At 42.9% G+C, this 22,749-nt stretch overlaps 1 protein-coding gene across 3 annotated transcripts in view; it reads left to right on the forward strand.

The window, feature by feature from the left end:
- Positions 1-11,655: 11,655 nt before the first annotated feature.
- FERMT1 (FERM domain containing kindlin 1) overlaps positions 11,656-22,749 on the forward strand; it is a 36,044-nt gene continuing 24,950 nt past the window's right edge. The window contains exons 1-5 of one of the 3 annotated variants that reach the window (XM_058684926.1): positions 11,656-11,904; positions 15,882-16,050; positions 16,689-16,922; positions 20,195-20,341; positions 21,901-22,114. In XM_058684926.1, coding sequence (XP_058540909.1) covers positions 15,900-16,050; positions 16,689-16,922; positions 20,195-20,341; positions 21,901-22,114 — 746 coding nt within the window. In that variant the 5' untranslated portion in view covers positions 11,656-11,904; positions 15,882-15,899. Of the gene's footprint in view, positions 11,905-15,881; positions 16,051-16,688; positions 16,923-20,194; positions 20,342-21,900; positions 22,115-22,749 lie in introns of those variants that run through there. The other 2 variants (XM_058684927.1, XM_058684928.1) reach the window with 2 other exon arrangements.

Below are 22,749 nucleotides of genomic sequence, written 5' to 3' on the forward strand. Positions count from 1 at the left end.
AGCTGCTTCATAGTTTAACTTCCTAACTATTGAACTAAACTCTGCCTTTGCAACTGTATTTCAAACTCCATGAGAACAGAAACCCTATCTTTTTATTCACTGCTTTATCTCCAGCACCTAGAACAGTGTCTGTCACTTAGGAGGCACTCAACAAATATTAATTTATTGAATGAACCTAGAAATACTGCATGGCAGATGGTAGGTGCTCATTTGTGAATTGTTCGGTGGATGAACAGGTGGTGGAGTAGATGAATGGGTAAGTGTATTGACGAGGTAATGGTGGATGGGCAGACAGAAGGTTGGGTAGGTTAATGGGAAATGAATGAGTGAGTGAATAGATGGATGGTTTGGGTTAGTGCTTATGTGGGTGAGTGACTTTTAAAATGGCAAGTTTCAGTACAGTGACCAGGATACTTATGATAATGTTCAGTTTGTAGAGGCTTGAATTTTTTCTAGTCAGGAAGATCTCACAGAACACCACCAGGATTTGGAGCAGCGCATGGCCAGGAAGTGGCCTGTACATTGCTGAATCGTCATGCCAGGTCATGAGGCTCCAGCAGCATATGTGGTTGGTGCTGGGAGCATCTCCTGTTTTTGCTATTCTCATCATTTGCCCTGCTCCTAACAACAGCATCTCCTCTCCCCTTTGAAGAACTACTTACTCCTCCAAATATGATCTCATGGGTGGGCATGTGACATAAGCTGGGCTACTCAGATGCTTGCCCCTTGGAATTTGAACCTGGAGCAGAAGAACACTAATCATGTCCTAGAGCTGCCATAACAAAGTACTACAAACAGGGTGGCTTTAAAACAACAGAAACTTTTTGTCTTACAACTCTGAAGGCCACAATTCCAAAATCAAGTAGTTGGCAGGGCCAACATGTTCCCTCTGAAATCTATTGGGGAGAATCCTTCCTTGCCTCTTCTATCTTCTGGTGTTTGCTGGCAATCCTCAGCATTCCTTGGATGCATCAACCCAGTCTCTGTTCCCACCATCACATCGTCTTCCCCCTACATGTCTCTGTCTCTCCTCGTATATGGACACCAGTCTGGATCAGCCACCCTGCTCTGGCAGGACTTCATCTTAACTTGAGTACATCTACCAAAACCCTACCTCCCAATAAAGATCCCATTCATAGGCATGGAGAGCTAAAACTTCAACATATATTTTGGAGGGACACAATCTAACTCATAGTGACACGAAGTCTGAGAGGATATGGAACTTATTCATCTGAAGAGAGGAGCCTGAAGAGACTCCTTGGATCCTTAATGTGCCTTGGACCCTGGTTTTCCAAAGTCTAATGGGGAGATTTTCCTTGATCCCATGAACTATACCTTCATATCCTTACCATAAACTCCTTTTAATTTTATCTTTTTACCCTTTGAGACAGAATTGGTTCATGCTGCCTGCTACTGAAATATCCTAACATCTAAACCCAGTCCTCCAAGACAAAGGGGTTGAGTGTGGAATACACACACACACACACACACACACACACACACACACACACAGAGTCATCTCTCCCATCTCCCCCTTAGACCTTGAAAAATGAGTTTGGCAAGAAGAGGCCAAGGGGTCCCTTTATTAACTTAAATGAAAACAAAAGGACTTTCCCAGTTCCCCTTTATTCAACAAGGGCACCTCTTTGCCTCTGTATTTTAGTTCAGGAAGCTCAGATGGTTCACCAGCTGGATTGTGTTGAATTCTTGCCTAAACTTGTCACAGGGCTATCATGACAATTAAATAGGGGAAACCAATTTGAAAGAAAAACATGAGCTACAAAGTACTACACAATAATGAAGGCCCATATCTTCAAATGAGGAGGATTAAGCAGTAACTTTAGATTCAAAGACCCCTTCAGTTAAAAAACAATGCCTTATCCTACTTTATTTCCCTCTATAAACACTTTTATGATCTGAAATTATGTTTATTTGTATTAATTTACTTATCCACTATTGTTCTTTCTCCACTAGAATACAAGCTCCACAAAGGTAGGGGCTTGGTTTCACTCACTGCTGAACTCACAGTGCCGGAAGGAATAAATGAGGGAATGAAAGCAACAAGCTCCAAACCAGCTTGAATGTTAGCACTGTAAACAAATTACTTAACCTGAGTTTGAATTTCCCCATCACTAAAACGGGGATGGTAAAACCTACTTTGCTAGGTAATTTCAAGAATTAAGAGGAAGTAGTAAGGCTGCCTATTCATAGTGTCATCTAGACACAACAGCATCAGCACCACCTGGGAGCTTGCTAGAATGCAGATTCTCAGGCTCCAACCCAGGCCCACTGAACCGGAATCTGCCTTTTAACAAGAAACGCAAATGACACATATGCACATTATAGTCTGAGAAGCTTTGAACAGAGGTATATGAAAATGTTTTATAAACAATAAAGCAATAAACACATACATAATCACTACCGTATTTTCAGTTGTTTGCCATTAAGTACCCTATTTCACTTATGTGTCACAGGCACATGTCCCAAGAGCCTGGTAGAGCACTTACCACAGTTTAAATACTTAATGCAAGGGGCACCTGCGTGGCTCTCAGCTAAGTGTCTGACTTTGGCTCAGGTCATGATCTCACAGCTCATGAGGTCAAGTCCCACATTGGGCTCTGTGCTGACAGCTCAGAGCCTGGAGCCTGCTTTGGATTATGTATCTCCCTCTCTCTGTGCCCCTCCCCTGCTTTCTCTCCTCCCCCCTCAAAAATAAACATTAAAAATTGTTTTTAATTTAAAATAAATAAATACTTAACATAAGACAGTGCCTGATAACAATAAATAATAATCTTAGAGCTCTGATATACTGCTGGAGAGTATATTAACATGTAAAATCTTTCTGGGAAAATACTCTTTAAACTTTTGTGCACATGCACACAATTTACCAAGATGTCTAGGACAACCTTCAGTTAGGGAAAAAGAGAGACAACTCAAGACAATATATTTGATGGGTTAAAATAAATTCTGTATACACAAACAACAGAAAGCTCGCAATCACATGATTATGGAAATACTGTATCCCCACTACATTGACTAAGCAAGATTTATGCAGTCTAATTTTTTAAAATCATTCTATTGGGGTGCTTGGGTGGTTTACTCGGTTAGGCATCCAACTTCGACCTAGGTCATGATCTCACCAGTCCCAAGTTCAAGCCCCACATATGGCTCTGTGCGGACAGCTTAGAGCCTGGAGCTTGTTTCAGATTCTGTGTCTACCTCTCTCTCTCTGCTCCTCCCCCACTCAAGCTCTGTCTCTCTCAAAAATAAATACACATTAAAAAAAAATTTTTAATTACTCTATTTGTTTCCCAGTCTGCCTATTGACACAGGAGGAGGGGTATTTATTCAGATGCCATATGCAAGAATTGTGTCCCCATGTTACCTATACTCTGTCTGACTTGGATACAAAATCAGGGGTTCCCACAACCTCCTTCCCTCAAGGCTTGATAATTTGCTAGAACTCACAGAACTCAGAAAAATGCTGCATTTACTCTGTCAGTTAATTATAAAGAATACAAATGGACAAATGAAGGAGGTAGTTAGAGTGAGGTCCAGAGGGTCCCAAAGGCAGTGGTCTTTGTCCCCTTGGGTTTGGGGTGCACCCCCCTTCTGGCATGTGGATGTGTTCACCAATTCAGAAGCTCTCCAAAACCCAGAGTTTAAGGGTTTTTATGGAGGTTTCTAAACGTAGGCATGATTGTAGCAGTTAGTGATTAACCCAATGTCCAGCCCACCTCCCTGATGATCAGAGGGTGTTGCTAAAAGTTCCACGATTTTTTTTAAATTTTTTTTTTAATGTTTATTTATTTTTGAGACAGAGAGAGACAGAGCATGAACGGGGGAGGGTCAGAGAGAGGGAGACACAGAATCTGAAACAGGCTCCAGGCTCTGAGCTGTCAGCACAAAGCCCGACGCGGGGCTTGAACTCACGGACCGCGAGATCATGACCTGAGCTGAAGTCGGCCGCTTAACCAACTGAGCCACCCAGGCACCCCAAAAGTTCCATGATTTTAATCAACGTCTGATCTTTCAGGCACCAGCCCCCATCCCGAAGCTATCTAGAGCCTCACCAAGAGTCACCACCTTAGACCAAGAGAACATTCCTGTCATTTTTATCATATGGGAAATTTGAGGGTTTTAGGAGCTCTGTGTCAGGAACCAACCAAAAACCAAATATCTTCCTTATTGTACCATAATAACAATGTTTACATTATTTCATAACTATAATTCATAGTTGCTTTGTTTGTAGATGAATTTTTAAAATTGAAAGAGTTATAATTTTATTTTATTTTCTACAGCCACTTGCTTTCCTGAATTTTCTGACTTTATTTTTACTTTTTGCACTATTTTGTTTTTACCATACCCCAGGTTTTTTTTCCCAAACTTCTTATAATACCAGATATTCTATGAGGTCTTCATTTGCCTCAGAGACCTCTTCCCAGGAACCTCAATTCTCCTTCTTACTCTTTTTGGATTGGATTTACTGTTTTCTGCATCCTGGGTCTTCCCCTTTCTGGATTCATTTGATCGTTTTCTAGGGCTCATCTTTGAGAACATTTCTAAGGCAGGTTATGTGAGAATTAAAGTTTGAGTCCTTCCAAATATCTTGACGATAATCTGTCTGGGTATAGGATGTTGATTTGGGTCCCTTTGTAGGTAACCTGGTTTTTCTTACTGAAAGCTTTTGGGGTTTTTTGGGTTTTTTTCTTCCATAGTGATCTTACATTTCACAAGGCTGTCCTTTGGTTTAGCTACTTCTTTTTCATTTGTTGGGTATCCAGTAGATGCTTTAAACTGGAGGCTCAGGTTCCTTATTTCTGGGCAGTTTCTCATATTATTTCTGTGACAATTTGTTCCACTCCACTTTTGGTCTTCTCTTGTATTAATCTTCCAGGTTTCTTATCTTTGTACTCATTCATTTCTGTTAAATATTGTCATGTCAATTATAGGTCAATAAAACCAGAAAAAGTAAAATAAAGATTCAAAAAACATTTTTTTATCTGCCTTGCATATTGGAGGATTTTCCTGGAAAAAAAAATATTTGAGAATAGGGAGATTTTTTTTTTTTTTAATCTGGGAGCTCAGTGTCCAAGGTTCAACTGATAAGGTTTGCTAAGGGTGAGTGGAGAGTTGGCCTTTAAGCCAAGTAAACTTTCAAAGAAGACGTTTAACTTCTACAGAGTGAGCGCTCTGGATTTGGGCTAGCAGGGTGGAGATCTGGCATTCACAACTTAGCCTACGGGTGATAGTGGGGGACTCACTGTTCTGTATGGAGACGTTCTATTCATTCCCTTATTTTTGGCAACACATCTCACTACCACTGTCATACCTGGCATTTCCAAGTCATGAGTTTCTCTGAAAACATTCTGGAAAGCCTCAGTTATACCTCCTTTTCACATACTCCTAGACTATGGATTTCACTGCCCTTCATCATTACCAACCACTCTTCTTCAATGTTCCATCCTATAGAAAATCCTTGAAATCTCTCATTGCCTGATGACCTTTCTCCTGTTAACTTTTGTCATTGTAGGCTTATAGCTTTTTATTCCTATACTATTATTTTAGCAGGGAATTCCATAGGGAGAAATGATAAACAGGAGTAGCCAAGTTAAGTTAGATTTCGAAAAATAAAGAAACATGACTGTTCTCACACTCAGCATTCTAGATTTTTCAAAATCATAGCTGAAACTATAATAACAACCAGTGTTTATTGAGCATCCATTACCAGAAGTCATTCCTGTATTTCCAGAGTACCCTACAACCACACTGGGATTTGGAAAGAGTTCACCGTGGTGCTTTTCCTACTAACCTAGGAGGAAACGATCACATTTTTCCTGTGGTGCCATCTAAGAAAGTTAATAAAGCCACACAGGTTCACCTATATGACCGTTTCTCCCCTTGTTTGATCCCCTACCTGAGAGCAAGAAAAGAGGAGAGGGAATACAGTCCTACCTCCCTGAGATGAGATGCAACATTCGAGGAGTCTCCAGTTCCTCCTTTCTCCCCAAGACAACCTGCACTCTTTTTCTTTTTTTTTTTAATGCTTATTTATTTTTGAGAGAGAAAGCATGAGTGGGAGAGAGGCAGAGAGAGAGGGGGACAGAGGATCTGAAGCGGGCTCTGTGCTGATAGCAGAGAGCCTGATATGGGGCTCGAATTCACGAACCGTGAGATCATGACCTGAGCCAAAATCAGATGCAACTGACCAAGCCACCGAGGTGTCCCCAACCCTCACTCTTTTCTTATTTACTACTCTAAATAAACTTACTGAACATTTACCATCTTTCAGGCTCTGTGCTCAAGTGCTTTACAAACATTCTCTCATTTCATAGTACCTTATGAAGTGGGTACTACTGCTCCCATTTTACAGAAGCAGAAACTAAGGCTCAGAGACCAAACTAAAACATGCCCAAGCCCTCTGATCTATTTAGCATCAGCAATGCAAGCAGATAAACCCAGATTTGTCATTTTCCAAAACCTTTAAACCACCATGTTGTAAAGTCACTGCCCGAGGTGAGAATACCAAACATGGTCCCCAAACCACTATTAAGTTTGAAAACTCTGGGTTACAAGAGTCATCATCTGTAATAGTCTTCCCTTCCCCCGCTCACCAGAAGGTCATGGCTGGCTCCAGTACCCCAAGCCTCCTTACCCTCTTAGCAAGTTGCTTCAGGGTCAGGGCATGCTCCTATCCTCCCCCTCCTCCCTTTTCTCCTCTTCCTCCTCCTTGTTTTAAATAATTTTAGACTTACATAAAATGTCACAAAAATAGTACACAGAGAACCTTATACCTTTAACCCAGCTTCCTCTTGTTAACATCATACAAAACCACAGTACAATTACAGAAACCAATAAATTAGTATTGAAATAATGCTATTAACTAATCTACTGCCCTATTCAAACTTCAAAAGCTTTCCTTCTGATGTCCTCTCACTGCTCCAGGATTCAGTACAGGATCTCAGATGGCATTTAGTTGCCATGTCTCCTCAGTTTCCTCTTATCTGAGACAGTTCCTCAGTTTTTCTGCCTCCTATGACCGTGGTGTTTTCTTGTGATTAAATTGAAGTTACACATTTGGGCAAGAATGCCACAGAAGGGATGCTCTGCCCTTCTCAGGTGTGTGAGGTCAATGTGCATTACTACCAATGATGTTCATCTTGATCACCACTTTTTTCCACTGTTACTATCTTTCTCTAGGTAATTGACAAATACTTTGCAAGAAGATACCTTGAAACTGCAAATATCCTGTTTCTCGTCATATTTTCACTCACTAATTTTTAAATCTATCAATGATTCTTGGCTACGATGATTCCCCCAAGCACATCCTGTCTCCAGATCTCATTCACTTCCAAATTAAAGTCACATCTGAGTATACCTGACGGACAGAGTCCACTTTGTAGGCCTGTGCCCCAGCTGCAGGGGAGGTCAGGAATTTGAGTCCTGATTTCCAGACTGGGATACTAACATAAGGATTTCTACAAACATAAAGAGGACTTTCCAAGGATGATAGGCAGTCATGAATATGACTGATATCCACTGTAATCACCAAGTTATTTTAAAATCAAAAAAGCAAAAACACAGAACACTACTTATACAATATTATCACTTGTACAAAGAGCAAAAATAGTCTACATGCATAGACTATCTCTAGAAGGTTCTAGAAGAAATAGGTAACTTTTTTCTGAGGAAGGGAAGTTTATTATCAAAGAGGGGGAAGACTTGATTACCAGTGTATACTCTTTTGTACCCTTTGATTGAGATGGATGTAAAGGAGGTAAGGAGAAAGAAAGAAGGGGGGGAGGAAGGGAAAGAAGGAGGGAGGGAATGACCATCTTTCTTGCTCCTGTCATCCTCAATGGTGGGCTCTAGTGTGGCCTCCAGCAAGCCCTTCTTAACTTTTCTTTCTCCATCTAGTGCCTGTAGGTACACCAGGACACACCCTTTCCACCCTCACAAGGAGAAAATTATAGAACTTGCCTGGGCATAGAAAGTGCTCGTTACCCATCCAGCTGGAAAGGAGGGTGTAGCTTTAATAGGCATATTCGGCTTCTTCGCACCGAACACAACATGTTCTCCACAAACATGAACACAGCTCCTGAGTCCTGAGGACTGAGTGAAAATAAAAATACATTTCAGGAACCAGTTGCCATTTCTTAGTTGCTAGACATTTAGCATGTTCCTAATACTTAACAAAGAAGTTTACATTGGATAACACCCTGTCTGGCCAAATAAAACCATAGATAAAGGAAAAAAAAAAAAACCAACAACAAACTCCACCCCTTTCTCCTCCCAGCAGCTTTTTCTCATTCTCTCTCAGTTAATTTATATGGAGGACTGAGGGCTCCTACAGTGGGAGTGCAAAGATGCTGGAGGAAGAAAGTTGTTTGTGTCTACAAGACAAGCAGGACCTTCAAAGGTCCTCTGAGCACTTATTTCTTTTTCCTGTTCAGTGAATAAGAATGTGGTCACATTTCTTATCCAGTCCAATCCACTCATATCCTATATGATAATGCAGACATGACTAACATACCTTTGGAGAACACTAATTGTCACATCAGTTTTTCAGTATCTCAGTGTCTGATAACAGTTATTGTTTTAATATTTGTTTGCACAGTGGACACAAAGTTTTGAGATCAGGAGATAGAGCTCCTCTTTATCCTCCACCTTCTGCCAACAGAAGCCAACCACAACTATCTGCTAACTTAAAAACATCTGAAAACAGGTTTCTAGACACTACAGGTTATTATAGGCAACTATCAAGCTCTTATCCAATGCTTCAAAGTGCATCTCAAAGGGGTGCCTGGGTGGCTCAGTCGGTTAAGCGTCCGACTTCGGCTCAGGTCATGATCTCACGGTTCGTGAGTTCAAGCCACGTGAGTTCAAGCCACGCGTCGGGCTCTGTGCTGATGGCTCACAGCCTGGAGCCTGTTTCAGATTCTGTGTCTCCCTCTCTCTCTCTGACCCTCCCCCGTTCATGCTCTGTCTCTCTCTGTCTCAAAATAAACGTTAAAAAAAATTTTTTTTAATAAAAAAAATAAAGTGCATCTCAAAAATCATCTCCTTTCCAAAATCTTTTCTCATACTCCCCCCAACTCTGCAAATTTGAAGTAGATACCCCACTTCTGTATTCTCCAGCATCATAAATAGATCTGAAGATAAAGTCTGTGCCTAGATAATCTGAGTACTTTCAGCACATATCACAGTGTCTGGCCCATGGTAATACAATGGCTGAATGAATTAAATAAACTAATTCATTGCTTGATTAGTATCTGTAGATTAAATAACTGATTCTGTGTGTTTTTTAAGAAAGGGTGATTGTCATATATATATATATGAAATTTTAAAGCCAGAATACACCTTTTAATTCATTTCTAACCCAGGACCTTAAGGGATGTGTCAGACCTGTGTCATAAAGATGATAATAACCAGGTAGTAAGTAAAAAAAAAAAAAAAAAAAAAAGTCAAAGACACAAAATATGGATGAAACTCAAACTCAAAAACATAATGTTAAACAAAGGAAACCAGACATTAAATAGCACATACAGGGGCGCCTGGGTGGCGTAGTCGGTTAAGCGTCCGACTTCAGCCAGGTCACGATCTCGCGGTCCGTGAGTTCGAGCCCCGCGTCAGGCTCTGGGCTGATGGCTCGGAGCCTGGGGCCTGTTTCCGATTCTGTGTCTCCCTCTCTCTCGGCCCCTCCCCTGTTCATGCTCTGTCTCTCTCTGTCCCAAAAATAAAAATAAAAAACGTTGAAAAAAAAATTAAAAAAAAAAAAATAAATAGCACATACATCCTGTACCATTTATGTACAATACAAAGATCAGCAAAACCCATGTAAGTAGTTAAAAGTCAGGATAGGGGTTCCTGCTGGGGGGACCGGGGCAGGGGGGAGTTGGGGTGGGTAGCTGCAACTAAAAGGGGGGACTAAGGAACTTTGGGGGACTGGTAATGTTCTATTTCTTAATCTTGATGCTCATTATACAGGTGTCTTCCATATGTGAAAATTCATCAGCTATATATTCATGATTTGTGTTCTTGCATAGAAATATAAAATATATTTCAATTAAAAGCTTAAAAGACAGAGGTGCCAGCGTGGCTCATTCGGCTAAACATCTGACTCTTGATTTCAGCTCAGGTCATGATCTCATGGTTCCTGAGATTGAGCCCCACTTGGGATTCTCTCTCCCTCTCTCTCTGCCCACCCCACCCCCACTCTCATGTGCTCGCTCTCAAAACAAATAAGTAAACATTTTTTTAAAAAAGCTTAAAGAATAACAGACCAAACAGAAAGCTTAAAGCCAACTAAATTCTTCAGCAAAACCCAAGTATTTTCAACTAAAATGAGACCCCCATTTGGTATAAATGAAACCATTACTACTTCAAGGTCACACAGGAAATCGTAAAGAATATCTATGTCCCAAGCAGCCATGCACAGTCTCCACAAAGCAAACCTTTAAACATTTTCTGCCCCAGACAACATATCTGCTCAGTTGGTGTTGGGCACACAGGGAAGTGGGACAAGATGACAGCTGACATCATTCCCATAGTTGACAAACTTTACCATATTAGGAAATTCGGTTTCAAGTTTTAATTACTTTGTTTTAATTATAAAAACCCACATTTGCTAACAATTATTCAACTGACCTTTTAAAATTAAATGTAAAATACTTTCAAAACCCATTACAACGGCTGAATATGGTAATGTTCAAGCAAAAGCAAAGATTCCCCTTCTAAATTTTATAGCATTTTAAATGAAGTTCTTACAAGCGTTATGTACTTGGTGTAAATCGCTTAAAGCCTATATTATACTGCATGAAATTCTGCCACGAGCTGAATGAAATCCCACCCTGCAGTGGCTGTGGACTTTCCATCTCTCTACCCATTTCACAGATGAGGAAACTATCATTGCCTTGACTTTTTATAAAACCACTGCATCCTTAGAGCTCAGCCCCAGGCCTAGCACGTAGTAAACACTCAACGGATGTGCGTAATATGAACCAAGGAGGCTTGGACAGGTTGTGTAAACTGCCCAGTCACCCACCCTTCAGGGTGGCCCAGCCTTCTTCGGGAGTAAATCCGACCGGAGGCGACGGGCTGCACCAGGTGGTGAATCTGAGGTGAGCCACCGGATTCCGGCCTGGGGCATGGCCTTGGGTTGCCCCTGGGTCTCCCATTGTGCATATTTGCGGCGCCTCGCCCTTCTCCGGGGTCTACATCATCCTCTTACTCAGAGATAAGCCGCTCTTGTTGTGATCACAGGTCCCCAGGCTCTTTAAAGGAGACATGGGACTCTCCGGGCCTGGACGTACCCCCGGGGTGTGAGTGACAGGTATACCTGGAGGGCAGGGGACGTAGCCAGTCTAACCACCCGGGCTGCTAGCCCCAGCGGGGCCTCGGGGAACCGGGAAAACTGGAGGCGGCCTGCGAGGGTCGGCTGAAAGGTCGCTAGAGGGGCGCACAGGGTGAGCGTCCGCCCCGGTTCTCCCCGCCATCCCGTCGCAGCCCTTCGGCCACCCTCGGCCCTCACAACTCTGCGGAGCGCTTCTCCGCTCCGGGAGCGAGACCCAGCAGGCCCGGAGCTGGGCGTGCCCTCACCTGCCTCGGCCCGGCCTCCGGGGGCCGCGCAGGGCGGAGACCGCGCACCCGGCGCCCCGCTGGAGGCGGGCTCCGAGCTTTGGCAGGAGGTCACGGGCGGCTTCCCCGCAGCGCCCGCGCGCAGCACGGCCGGCCCAGACCAGCGGAGCCGCCGCCTCCGCGAGCGCTGGCCCCGGCGCCCCGCTTCCCCAGTTTCGCCACCTTCGCGCGCCGGCCGGGCAGGGGGCGCCTCCGCTCCGGCTCTGGGGGCGCAGGCGTCCACGTGCGCGTCCGCGAGGCTGCACGCCACCCTCGGCCGGAAAGCAGGTGGGTGCCGAGGGCTGGCGGGGGCGGAGAGGGGGACTGAAACGGGCACCACCGATGCCCGAAACCCCTACCTCTTCTTTTCAGCAGCCCCTTTCACGTAAATAGGTGCTGAATTAAAAGTAATGTCCCTGCTTGGGACCACTTTCCCCAGGCTTGCGTATCTGGTCTCGCAAAATAAACTCTCCGTCTAGCCGCAGGGGCTGCGCTCAATGGGTCGAGGAGCAGGTTTCTATCCACACACCACACACCTCCTGGCCCCAGGACCCTGCAGGGCTGCAAACCGACAGGCCCAGGGGCCTTTGGACAGGCACTCTGATCTTCTAGGGGAAGCATCAGGGGCTATTTCCCTCGTTTTTCTGTCTGGCCGCCTGTCTGCCTCTATGTCTGTCCTTCTTTCTTGTATTTTCTGTTTGCAAGGTGGACAGCTGGGCTTCACCCAGGGAAGGCAGGTCTGCTGGTGCACTTTGCTTCCCGTTCTGGTCTCCTTGGATGTACTTTCCCCGTTGGAGTTTGCTGCTCTCCTCAACAAGTAACAGCTTGCTGCAGATGAGAAGTTCTCTCAAAAATGAAGGTGCAGAAAGATAGGAGAGGAATGTGGGGAAACCAGATTGTCTAATTTTAGCCTGAATTTCGCTGTAAGGGAATCACCATGTATTGCCTAGGTGAGAAGTGTTTTGACTGCCCAGGTTAGGAAAAGACCTATGACTGATACTCATGAAACAAGCAGTAAGGAGTCGCTTAAAAGTACAAATTTTTCAAAATACCTAAACCTCAAACCATAGCGTTTTAGAAATTGTGAGGGTCTTGAAGTCAAATAGTTCAATGCCAAGTTATGGAGTTATCTTTATTGCCTCCTCACTGGGAAAGATGTTAGTAGAAACAGTGAAGGCTCCTGAGAGTTTAGCTCATGTGGTTGTAAGAGTTTTATTTCATATTGGTGTTGCAACTTTGTCAAGGACGTGTTCCAGTGTAGTGGTTGAAAGTTTGGAGCTAGAAACACCTGGATTTCTGTCTGGGCTCCACCATCTAACTTGCTGTGTGACTTCCAACAAGTTGCCTTACCTCTCAGAGCCCGAGTTTCCTCATTTCTAAATGGGATTACTGAGCAGGTAAAGAAGATAACATGTACTCCGTGGTTCACACAGAATACTTCACCGGGTAAGTACAGAATAAATGATACTTGAGCCTGATAATGACAGTGAAGTGAGAGTTTAGGCCCAGTTGCATAGCATTCACTGTCCATGCAAGAGGTGTCCGCAGGTGCCTCTGTGCAAGCAGAGGTACAAGCGTTACATCGCTGGGCTCCTTCTGGTCATAAAAACACAAGGCGCTGCTTCTGAACTCTTGAACTTGATTTGAACAAATGAAATCTGTCCTAAGCCTGTTCAGATTTGCAGTGTATCATTTTTGTGTATTTTGAGATTCTCTGATGCTTTCAAACGTGAACAGTTTCAAATGCACACAAAACTGGTATAACACTGGTGGTATCATTATTACTTATTATTAAAAGTAATGTTTCTCAGGTATCACCATGGTCCCTGGCTTAATATCGATTTGGGGTAGATTGAAGGGGGGGGGGGGACTGAGTCCTGGAGCTGATTGTTCACGTGGCTGTCTGGACTCAAAAGTGTGAGCGACAGACCAGTGTCACCTGGAGCTTGTTATAAATGCGGGGTCTCCACCTCTACCCCAGACCTGCTGAACAGAATCTGCAGGTTAATAGATGCCCAGCGGACTTGTGCACTTTCCATCGGAGAAGCTCCTTCTTAGGAGTTCAAGTGCACTGATGTTTCTCAAAAATAGGCCTTAAGTTAAAAACTGAGAATAAACCGAGGGTTGATGGGGGGCGGGAGGGAGGGGAAAGTGGGTGATGGGCATTGAGGAGGGCACCTGTTGGGATGAGCACTGGGTGTTGTATGGAAACCAATTTGACAATAAATTTCATGTTAAAAAAAAAAATAGGCCTTAAAGAAAACATGCATCTCTTATAAGCCGTCTCTATGTAGTAAAATGAAAAAGATGTGTTATCATTTAAATGCCTGATAATTTTATTTTAAATCTTTAAAAAAAAATTTTTTTTAATGTTTATTTATTTTTGAGAGAGAGACAGAGTGTCAGTGGGGGAGGAGCAGAGAGAGAGGGAGACACAAAATCTGAAGCAGGCTCCAGGCTCTGAACTGACAGCACAAAGCCCGATGCAAGGCTCAAACTCACAATCCATGAGATCATGACCTGAGCTGAAGTCGGACACTTGCCAACTGAGCCACCCAGCGCCCTATTTTAAATCTTTAAATAGCCAGGAGAGGTAGTATCATGAGCTTTCTGGTATAAAAAAAATTTTTTAATGTTTATTCATTCTTGAGAAACAGAAAGAGACAGGGCATGAGCAGGGAAGGGGCAGAATGTGCTTTCTGTTTTAAAAGTAAGACAGAGCTGGGCTGCCTGGGGGGTTCAGTGGGTTGAGAAACCGACTTCCGCTCGGGTCATGATCTCACGGCTCGTGGGTTCGAGCCCCGTGTCGGGCTGTGTGCTGACAGCTCAGAGCCTGGAGCCTGCTTCAGATTCTGTGTCTCCCTCTCTCTCTGCCCCTCCCCCACTCATGCTCTGTCTCCCTGTCTCAGAAATAAACATTAAAAAAAAAAAACCACCAAGGCAGAGTCCCCTGTTTAAAAAAAAAAAAAAAAGTAAGACAGAGCTGTCATTTTAAGTTCAGCCAATTTTGGATCCCAGTGTTCCTATTTCCCCCTGAAACATGTCAGTTGTGATACTGCTTAGCTCATTTTTATTCTTGTTCCTCGAAAGAGAGGAAAACTCTGAGTCTGAAGTTCTCACCCCATCTGGGTTTTGAAGAGTGGGCTTTGTGTGTCTGTCATTCCTGTTTTCAATCTTTTACCAGAGTTTTGTCCAAAAACTTAATTGATGCACTGAATTTACCAACTCTTATATAATATAAAATGGTAACTCAAGTAAATCAAATACCTGGCAATAATTGTTAATGACCTATATCTTTATATGCATTTAAGGTAAAACTACATATTATATGACTGAAATAGAAACTATTTTGCTATACTTTTGTTTTTTTAATTTTAATACCAGAAGATGTCATCAATATTTGTAGGAGGAATGTAATAATATACATAGATAGATAAAGATTTTCATGGCATCCTTTTCTAAAATAAACTTTATCGAGGCATCATTTGTATATAACAAGGCATCAAACTGTATGTTTAAAATCTGCATTTCTGTGGTGAGCACAGCATAACATAGAGTTGTTGAATCTTTATATTGTATACCTGAAACTAATGTAACATTGTCAACTATACTCAAAAAAGAATCAGTGCATTTTTATTGCATGCAAATTATACTTCCATGAAAGTGATTGTTTAAAAAGATAACGGGGCGCCTGGGTGGCGCAGTCGGTTGAGCGTCCGACTTCAGCCAGGTCACGATCTCGCGGTCCGTGAGTTCGAGCCCCGCGTCAGGCTCTGGGCCGATGGCTCGGAGCCTGGAGCCTGTTTCCGATTCTGTGTCTCCCTCTCTCTCTGCCCCTCCCCCGTTCATGCTCTGTCTCTCTCTGTCCCAAAAAATAAATAAAAAACGTTGAAAAAAAAAAAAAAAAAAGATATCAAGGATTGCCATGATTTGTTGCCTCTTGCCACAGTAGTTCAGAGAAAGTCAAGAAAAGTCCATAGAGACAGAAAATGAAGATTGATGCATTGGGCAGGCACAGGAAAAAAAAAAAAAAATAGGTCCTGGGGGAATAGAAAGATAAAGTTACACAAATCTGGAAAGCTTGAGACCTTATAAGACTTTTTGTCTTCAAGGTTCAGATGTTAAATTTAATATTGAGCACGGGGAACCCTGCAGAGTTCCTGAAGAAGAGGCTAAAATGGAAAAAAGTTTTGCCCTGCAGGATGTACTGGCAAGCTCCTGTTTCCTTCTCACTTTCTGATCCATGTCTCACTTTTTGTCGGCAGACATCTGCTTTTGCCACGATGCTCTCATCCACGGACTTTGCATCTGCTTCTTGGGAGCTCGTGGTCAGAGTTGACCATCCAAATGAGGAGGAGCAGAAAGATGTCACATTGAGAGTGGCCGGAGACCTGCATGTTGGGGGGCTGATGCTCAAGTTAGTAGAACAGATCAGTAAGTTCCCGTTTCTTGATGGTTTCCCTACCTTTGAAACCCTCTCTGTTGTACTAACAGTAAATGGCTAATCTAGGCTGTCTGATCATCTAAGTTTTTCTGTTTATTTTTCTTACGATGGCTCAGAGAGCAAGCCCCCTCCCCACAGGAGGAAGAGAAATAGAGGATCCTGCAAAAGGATGTGTCTGTTTCTTTCACTGTATCTAAATATCACTGTGGGGGTGCCTGGGTGGCTCAGTCAGTTAAGATTCCGACTTCAGCTCAGGTCACGATCTCGCGGTCCATGAGTTCGAGCCCCGCGTCGGGCTCTGAGCTGATGGCTCAGAGCCTGGAGCCTGCTTCCGATTCTGTGTCTCCCTCTCTCTCTGCCCTTCCCCCATTCATGCTCTGTCTCTCTCTGTCTCAAAAATAAATAAAAAACGTTAAAAAAATTTTTAAATATCACTGTGATGAGGTTCAGGCTCTGTTTTCTACCCACCCCACTTTAGAGACTTTGAAGAGGTGCTGAGGCTTGTTAAGCCTTAGGTTGTAAAAGGGAATGGGGAGCTGAAGACCCATTTGTTGAAGTTCTTGCACACAATGGATGGACTCTTAAAGTTCGTTCTTATTCTACTTCATCGTATTTTTCATGTTTGCAGACATATCCCAAGACTGGTCAGACTTTGCCCTTTGGTGGGAACAAAAGCATTGCTGGCTTCTGAAAACGCACTGGACCCTGGACAAATATGGAGTCCAGGCAGATGCAAAGCTTCTCTTCACCCCTCAGCATAAAATGCTCCGCCTCCGCCTGCCAAATGTGAAGACAGTGAGATTGCGTGTCAGCTTCTCGGCTGTGGTTTTTAAAGCTGTCAGTGATATCTGCAAAATCCTGAGTGAGTACCCCAGAGGGGCCCTGTGCCCTTTGGACTGTTAGCAAAGGAGGACAGGAAAATTACGTGTGCTTTCTGCCTGCAAGCATTTGGCTTTACAGAACATTTCCCTTACTAGGAAGCATACTTTTCAAGCCTGGTTCTGGGGACTTTAGCCATGTAAGTAGAGTTAAACCAAATGGAACATTATTGGAGGAAATCAGATTCACTTCCACAAAGCTTAAAGCTATTTCCAAAGAAGTCTTTAAACAGAAGAAACAGACCCATTAAGATCCCCGCCCCCCCAAAACAAATTCATTCCTCTAAGCCATAGTAATATCATCATTATATTTAAGACAAACAAGCAAGAGTTCCATTAAATCATTACCACCATAGAGTTGATATATGTTTACTGATTTTGAGATAATAGTGTTGCAATGTCTTAACTGCTTTCCTAACGCTTGGCTCTAGTAAATATTCTATCCACAAAAATTATTTGTGGAGTTTAAGGAGAAAAGTACACTTAATTATGGATTGAAAACTAATTCTTATGGCTTTAACAGTCATTAGGGACAACACTACCCAAACCATTTATTTGTGGAACCTCTATAATGGAAGTAAACCCTGCATCATGGTTCTTATTCCATATTTTTTGAAAGCGTGTAGGTACATTCTATGGTTCCAAGGCTGAGATTCAGCATTTGAATATAGTATATACAATATATGAGTGAGTGACCTATCTTTCCCATTAAACTATTCATTCATTCCTTCAACAAATATATATTGATTAGGCAGGCATTGTGTTGAGTGCTAGAGATTGCTTAACAATAAAAATAGGCCTAAATCCCTTCCCTGCTTGAGCTTACATTCTAGGATACAGAGGCAGAAAATAAATAATAAATGTAAACATTAATTTAAAAATAAGATGTTTGGGGTGCCTAGGTGGCTCAGTTGGTTGGGCATCTAACTTCAGCCCAGGTCATGATCCCGCGCTCCGTGCGTTCTTGCCCTGCGTCGGGCTCCGTGCTGACAGCTCGGAGCGTAGAGCCTGCTTCAGATTCTGTGTCTCCCTCTCTCTCTCTGCCCCTCCCCTGCTTGTATTCTGTATCCCAAAAATAAATAAATATTAAAAAAAATTTTGGGGTCGGGGGGCGCCTGGGTGGCCCAGTCGGTTGAGCATCCAACTTCATTCGGCTCAGGTCATGATCTCACTGTTCGTGAGTTCGAGCCCTGCGTCCCACTCTGTGCTGACAGCTCAGAGCCTGGAACCTGCTTCGGATTCTGTGTCTCCCTTTCTCTCTGCTCCTCCCCTGCTTGTGCTCCCTCTCTCTCAAAACTAAATAAACATTAAAAAAAAATTTTTTTAATTTTTAATAAAAAATTTTTAAAAATAAGATGTTAAAAGGAGATATTTGGTAGAGAAAAAAAGAAAAGCTGTGACAGTATGTGCAGGACTAGGAGTTCCAGTGGGCAGTAGGGGCTGTTGTAGTATTAAATAGGGTGAAGACAGAAGCCATTACACATTACCTGTGTTCTAACACCTAGCACAATGCCTGGCACACATTAGCTACTCATTAACCGTTAAGTGAAAAAATGAATGGAACCTTCTAGTACAGAACTCCTCAGCAGTGCCCTGGTACATGGTGGGCAAATGGCAAGCACCAGGGCACCTTGTTTTCAGTAATATTCCAATGAGGATTGGAAAACAAAGTAAATGATCAAATAAAACCCAGTCCTTAGTAGACTGGAAACACACATCATGGCTGGGACTGAAAATTTGAGGTTCCAAAATATACAGAAGCAGTCAGATGTTCTTCTCTTTTCCAGATTACGTCTTCATAGTAGTCATAAAGGGCTCAATGTGCCATTTTTAGTCACCTTTTTTATATCTGTTCAATTGAAGCTAAATCAAATTTAGTAATATGATGAGTTTTCCCACAAAGATAGGACAAGACACAAATCTTGGGCTTGGAGATGTAGGTTTTGTTTTGTTTTGTTTCTAATGCTTCTACTGGAAATTCTGATTCATCTCCAGGTCTCATATATAAATTATGCATTTGGAATGGGCACAGGTGTGTGTTGCAACCTGACAATCAAGCATCGTTAGTTATAGAGGAAAAGGATGGAGCTGAACTGCTAGCCTCAGCACTAAGCAATGTTTGAAAACTGGCAGGACCTATGGAATCAGTGCATTTGCCTCCCAGAAAGCTGCTCACAGACTCTAACGTCCATATTCCTCGGCTTTCACTTGGAATCATATAGAAGCTCATGGTGGTTCATGGTTATCAGGAGCTCTGATTGGCAATGGCAGTTATAAATATATTGGACTAATGGGAAAAAATGGGAATCATCTTGGTTTGAGTTCTCCAGAAGCAGACCCTGAGATAAGAATTCAAGTACAAACATTTATTGTGGGGGGGAGATTCCAGAAAACACTGGGAGTGAGGAAGTAAGACTGGAAAGAGAAGCTCTTCAGTAAGAGAGCATCACCAATCAAATCACACTCGGGGGCAATTGGGGGGCTTCTGGGAGACAATGTAAACATGCCTCAGAGCTATCCCACCCAATGGGTCAGGGACTGGGGGTATTAATATACCGCTCATGTCAGTCACTGAGGGCTGTTTTTGGAAGTGTTAATTCTCTGAACTTGTGTGGCCTGTGGCATCAGTGTTTGGGCAGTGCACACTCTGGCATCCAGAGCAAACCCTCAGGCAGAAAGACTCTTGTCCTTGCTGTCACTGGAAGTCGGGTCAGAGTGCACTGAAATGGTGAGGGCCCAGAAGAGATGGGCAGGACACCAATACTGTCTGCCACAGGTATGAAATTAGCGATTGTGCACAGTGAAAGGGAAAGGTTCTCGGGATCTATGTTCAAGAAAGAAAATGGTGGGGTTCTTGGTTGTTATTTTAAAAAAAACTGAAGAAAGAAAAAAGAGAGGGAGGGGAAATTATAGCCAAATGCTTATAGTGGTTGAACCTGGGTGATGAAAGCATGAGGACGCCATTATACTATTCCTTTTGCTTTGAGTATGTCTGAAATATTTTCATAATAAGTTAAAAAACAACTAGAAATTTTATTAGATTAAATCTTCTGATCTTTGACCCCCCCCCCCACACACACACACACACACCCATCTATTTCTTCCAAAGGGATGCAATTTAGTTCCATTTACTTCTCAGGAATTTCCTGAGAAATTATTTCAGATGCCTAGCATGACTCTGAGTCTTAGAAGGTATTTTCTTTTTACTCTTTGATAGTTTTTCTTCCTTCTTTATATTTATTCATTTGTCTGTTAGACATTAGAAGATCAGAAGAACTCTCCTTGTTAAAGCCTTCTGGTGACTATTTTAAAAAGAAGAAAAAGAAAGACAAAACTAACAAGGAGCCCATAATTGAAGATATTTTAAATCTGGAGGGGTCTCCAACGACTTCAGGTCCACCAGGTATGATTCATGACAGGTGTTTTGTTTTATTCCATGCTTGAATCCAAGGATTTCTTAAATCCCTAGAAATCTCACTCCTCGGCTCCTCCCTCCTCTTCTTCCCTCCCATCCCCTCTCCTCCCCTCCCCTCCCTTCTCCTCCCCTCCCCTCCCCTCCCCCCCCCCAAAGAAGGACTAAAATTGCAGGATTCCTGTGATGAGGAAAGGATATGCAATTAATTTTAGAACTCACAGAATTTTTTTAACAAGGTTTTTTTTATATTTCATTATTTTTTTAAGTAGGCTCCACGCTCGACGTGGGGCTTGGACTCATGACCCTGAGATCAGGAGTCATGTGCTCTACCTGCTGTATAGCTCATTATTTTAACTGTGTTAAATAATGTTACTGATGAAAGCAAAACTTTAGGAGAATTGGCTGTGAATTTGGGGAGAAAAGAGATTAGTTGGATCACTCAAATATACTTTTCCTGATCCTATCTTCATGTGATTCTTTTCTGAATGCAGTTTAAATTTTGCATTGGGCATATGGATGGGGTACCTGAGTGGCTCAGTCGGATAAGCGTCCGACTTCGGCTCAGGTCATGATCTCGCGGTTTGTGAGCTTGAGCCCCGCGTCAGGCTCCTTGCTGACAGCTCAGAGCCTGGAGCCTGCTTCAGATTCTGTGTCTTCCTCTCTCTCTGTCCCTCCCCTGCTCACGTTGTCTGTCTGTCTCTCTCTCTCTCAAAAATAAATAAAACATAAAAAATTTTTTTAAATAAATAAATTTTGCATTGGGCATGTAACAGGAGGGCAGGTAAAAATTCTGGAAAGACAATATCCTTGTCTTTTTATATAAAAACAAACTGCTTACAATATCAAAGGTTTTCATACAGAGTATATCCCAATGCAAAGAGTAAAAGGGATTATTTGCATTTTCCTTACACAAACCATGTGATTTATAAGCCATCAACTAGCTATGTTCTTAAAACTGGCAAGTACTATTATTTGTTTAAAAGATTTGCCCAAAACTATAGTCTGTACATGCATTCTGTGAGATCTTCTGTTCTCTAATGGTGCCAAAACTTACTACTGAAATAGAATTTTGGGGGTTTTTTTAAGTTTATTTATTTATTTTGAAAGAGAGCACACACAAATGGGAGGAGCAGAGAGACAGGGAGAGAGAGAGAGAATCCCAAGCAGGCTCTGCACTGCCAGCAGAGAGCCCGATGTGGGACTTGAACTCACAAACCATGAGATTCTGACTTGAGCCAAAACCAAGAGTCGGACACTTAACCGACTGAGCCACTCAGGTGCCCCAAATAGAATTTTGAATTATTGAGAAGGAGATAGTCCCAAGCCTTTGTCTGGGTTGGTTTTGGAAGCTTTTGCGGCCTGTGAGTTCTCAGCCTTCCCAGGAGGTAAAAAACGCCTCCCCCGTCATGACTCATCTCCTTACTTTAAATAGTGCAAACAACTAAATTCAAAATCCATTTTAGCATAAGCAGTGTTAGTATTTATTTTCCCAAAGATTCCTCCCTCTGAATCTCATGTCATAGTACAAGCTTGCCTCTGCCTTGCAGTAAGTCCTGGATTATATAGTAGAACCATGACTCCCACATATGATCCCATCAATGGAACGCCGGCGTCATCCACCATGACATGGTTCAGTGACAGCCCTTTGACTGAACAAAACTGCAGCATCCTCGCATTCAGCCAGCCCCCCCAATCACCAGAAGCATTGGCTGATATGTACCAGCCTCGGTCTCTGGTTGACAAAACGAAGCTTAACGCAGGGTAAGGACATGGCTCCGTTTTCCTTCTCTGTTAACTGGTGTTGATACAGTAAGAGAGATGCCACAGAGGTGGGGGAGAATGGATTGTTTAATTTTTAAGTTAGCATGCCTGGGGATTGTACACTATTAGCAAAAATCAGCGCTGATTTTGGCTACAGAAGGGAGAAATGCCACCTTTGGTCATTGCAAGAACATTTGAAGTATGGCAACATTTATGTGTTCTGGTAACTCAATGGATTGCCCTATGTGAATACTACTTCTCCATCCCTGTGGATGTGCAAAGTGTTTTTGAAGGGATGTAGAGCAGTGTATAAGTGGGTTGGTCCCATGGGCCAGTGGGGAGATCCAAGGTGGCCCACCTGACCCTCATCGCCTTTTGTGGAACACCACATCTTCCGTTAGGTGTTTCAATGAGTGAGTTCTTCAGCTTTGAAGTCATCTCAGAACATACACTCAGACTACTTCTCAAACCACCATTTCTTTCACTCCCCACTGTTCACCACATAAAGTCAAGTTTGTTCACAGCCTTCTACTCCCAATGAGAGCTGGCCCAGCAGATGTCTCCATCCCGCGCACTCACATACCCCATTCCCCCTACGGTGCACACACACACTTTCTATCACTACCTTTGCTCTG

This window comes from Neofelis nebulosa, chromosome 9 (assembly GCF_028018385.1).
Source record: "Neofelis nebulosa isolate mNeoNeb1 chromosome 9, mNeoNeb1.pri, whole genome shotgun sequence".
NCBI classification, from domain to species: domain Eukaryota; kingdom Metazoa; phylum Chordata; class Mammalia; order Carnivora; family Felidae; genus Neofelis; species Neofelis nebulosa.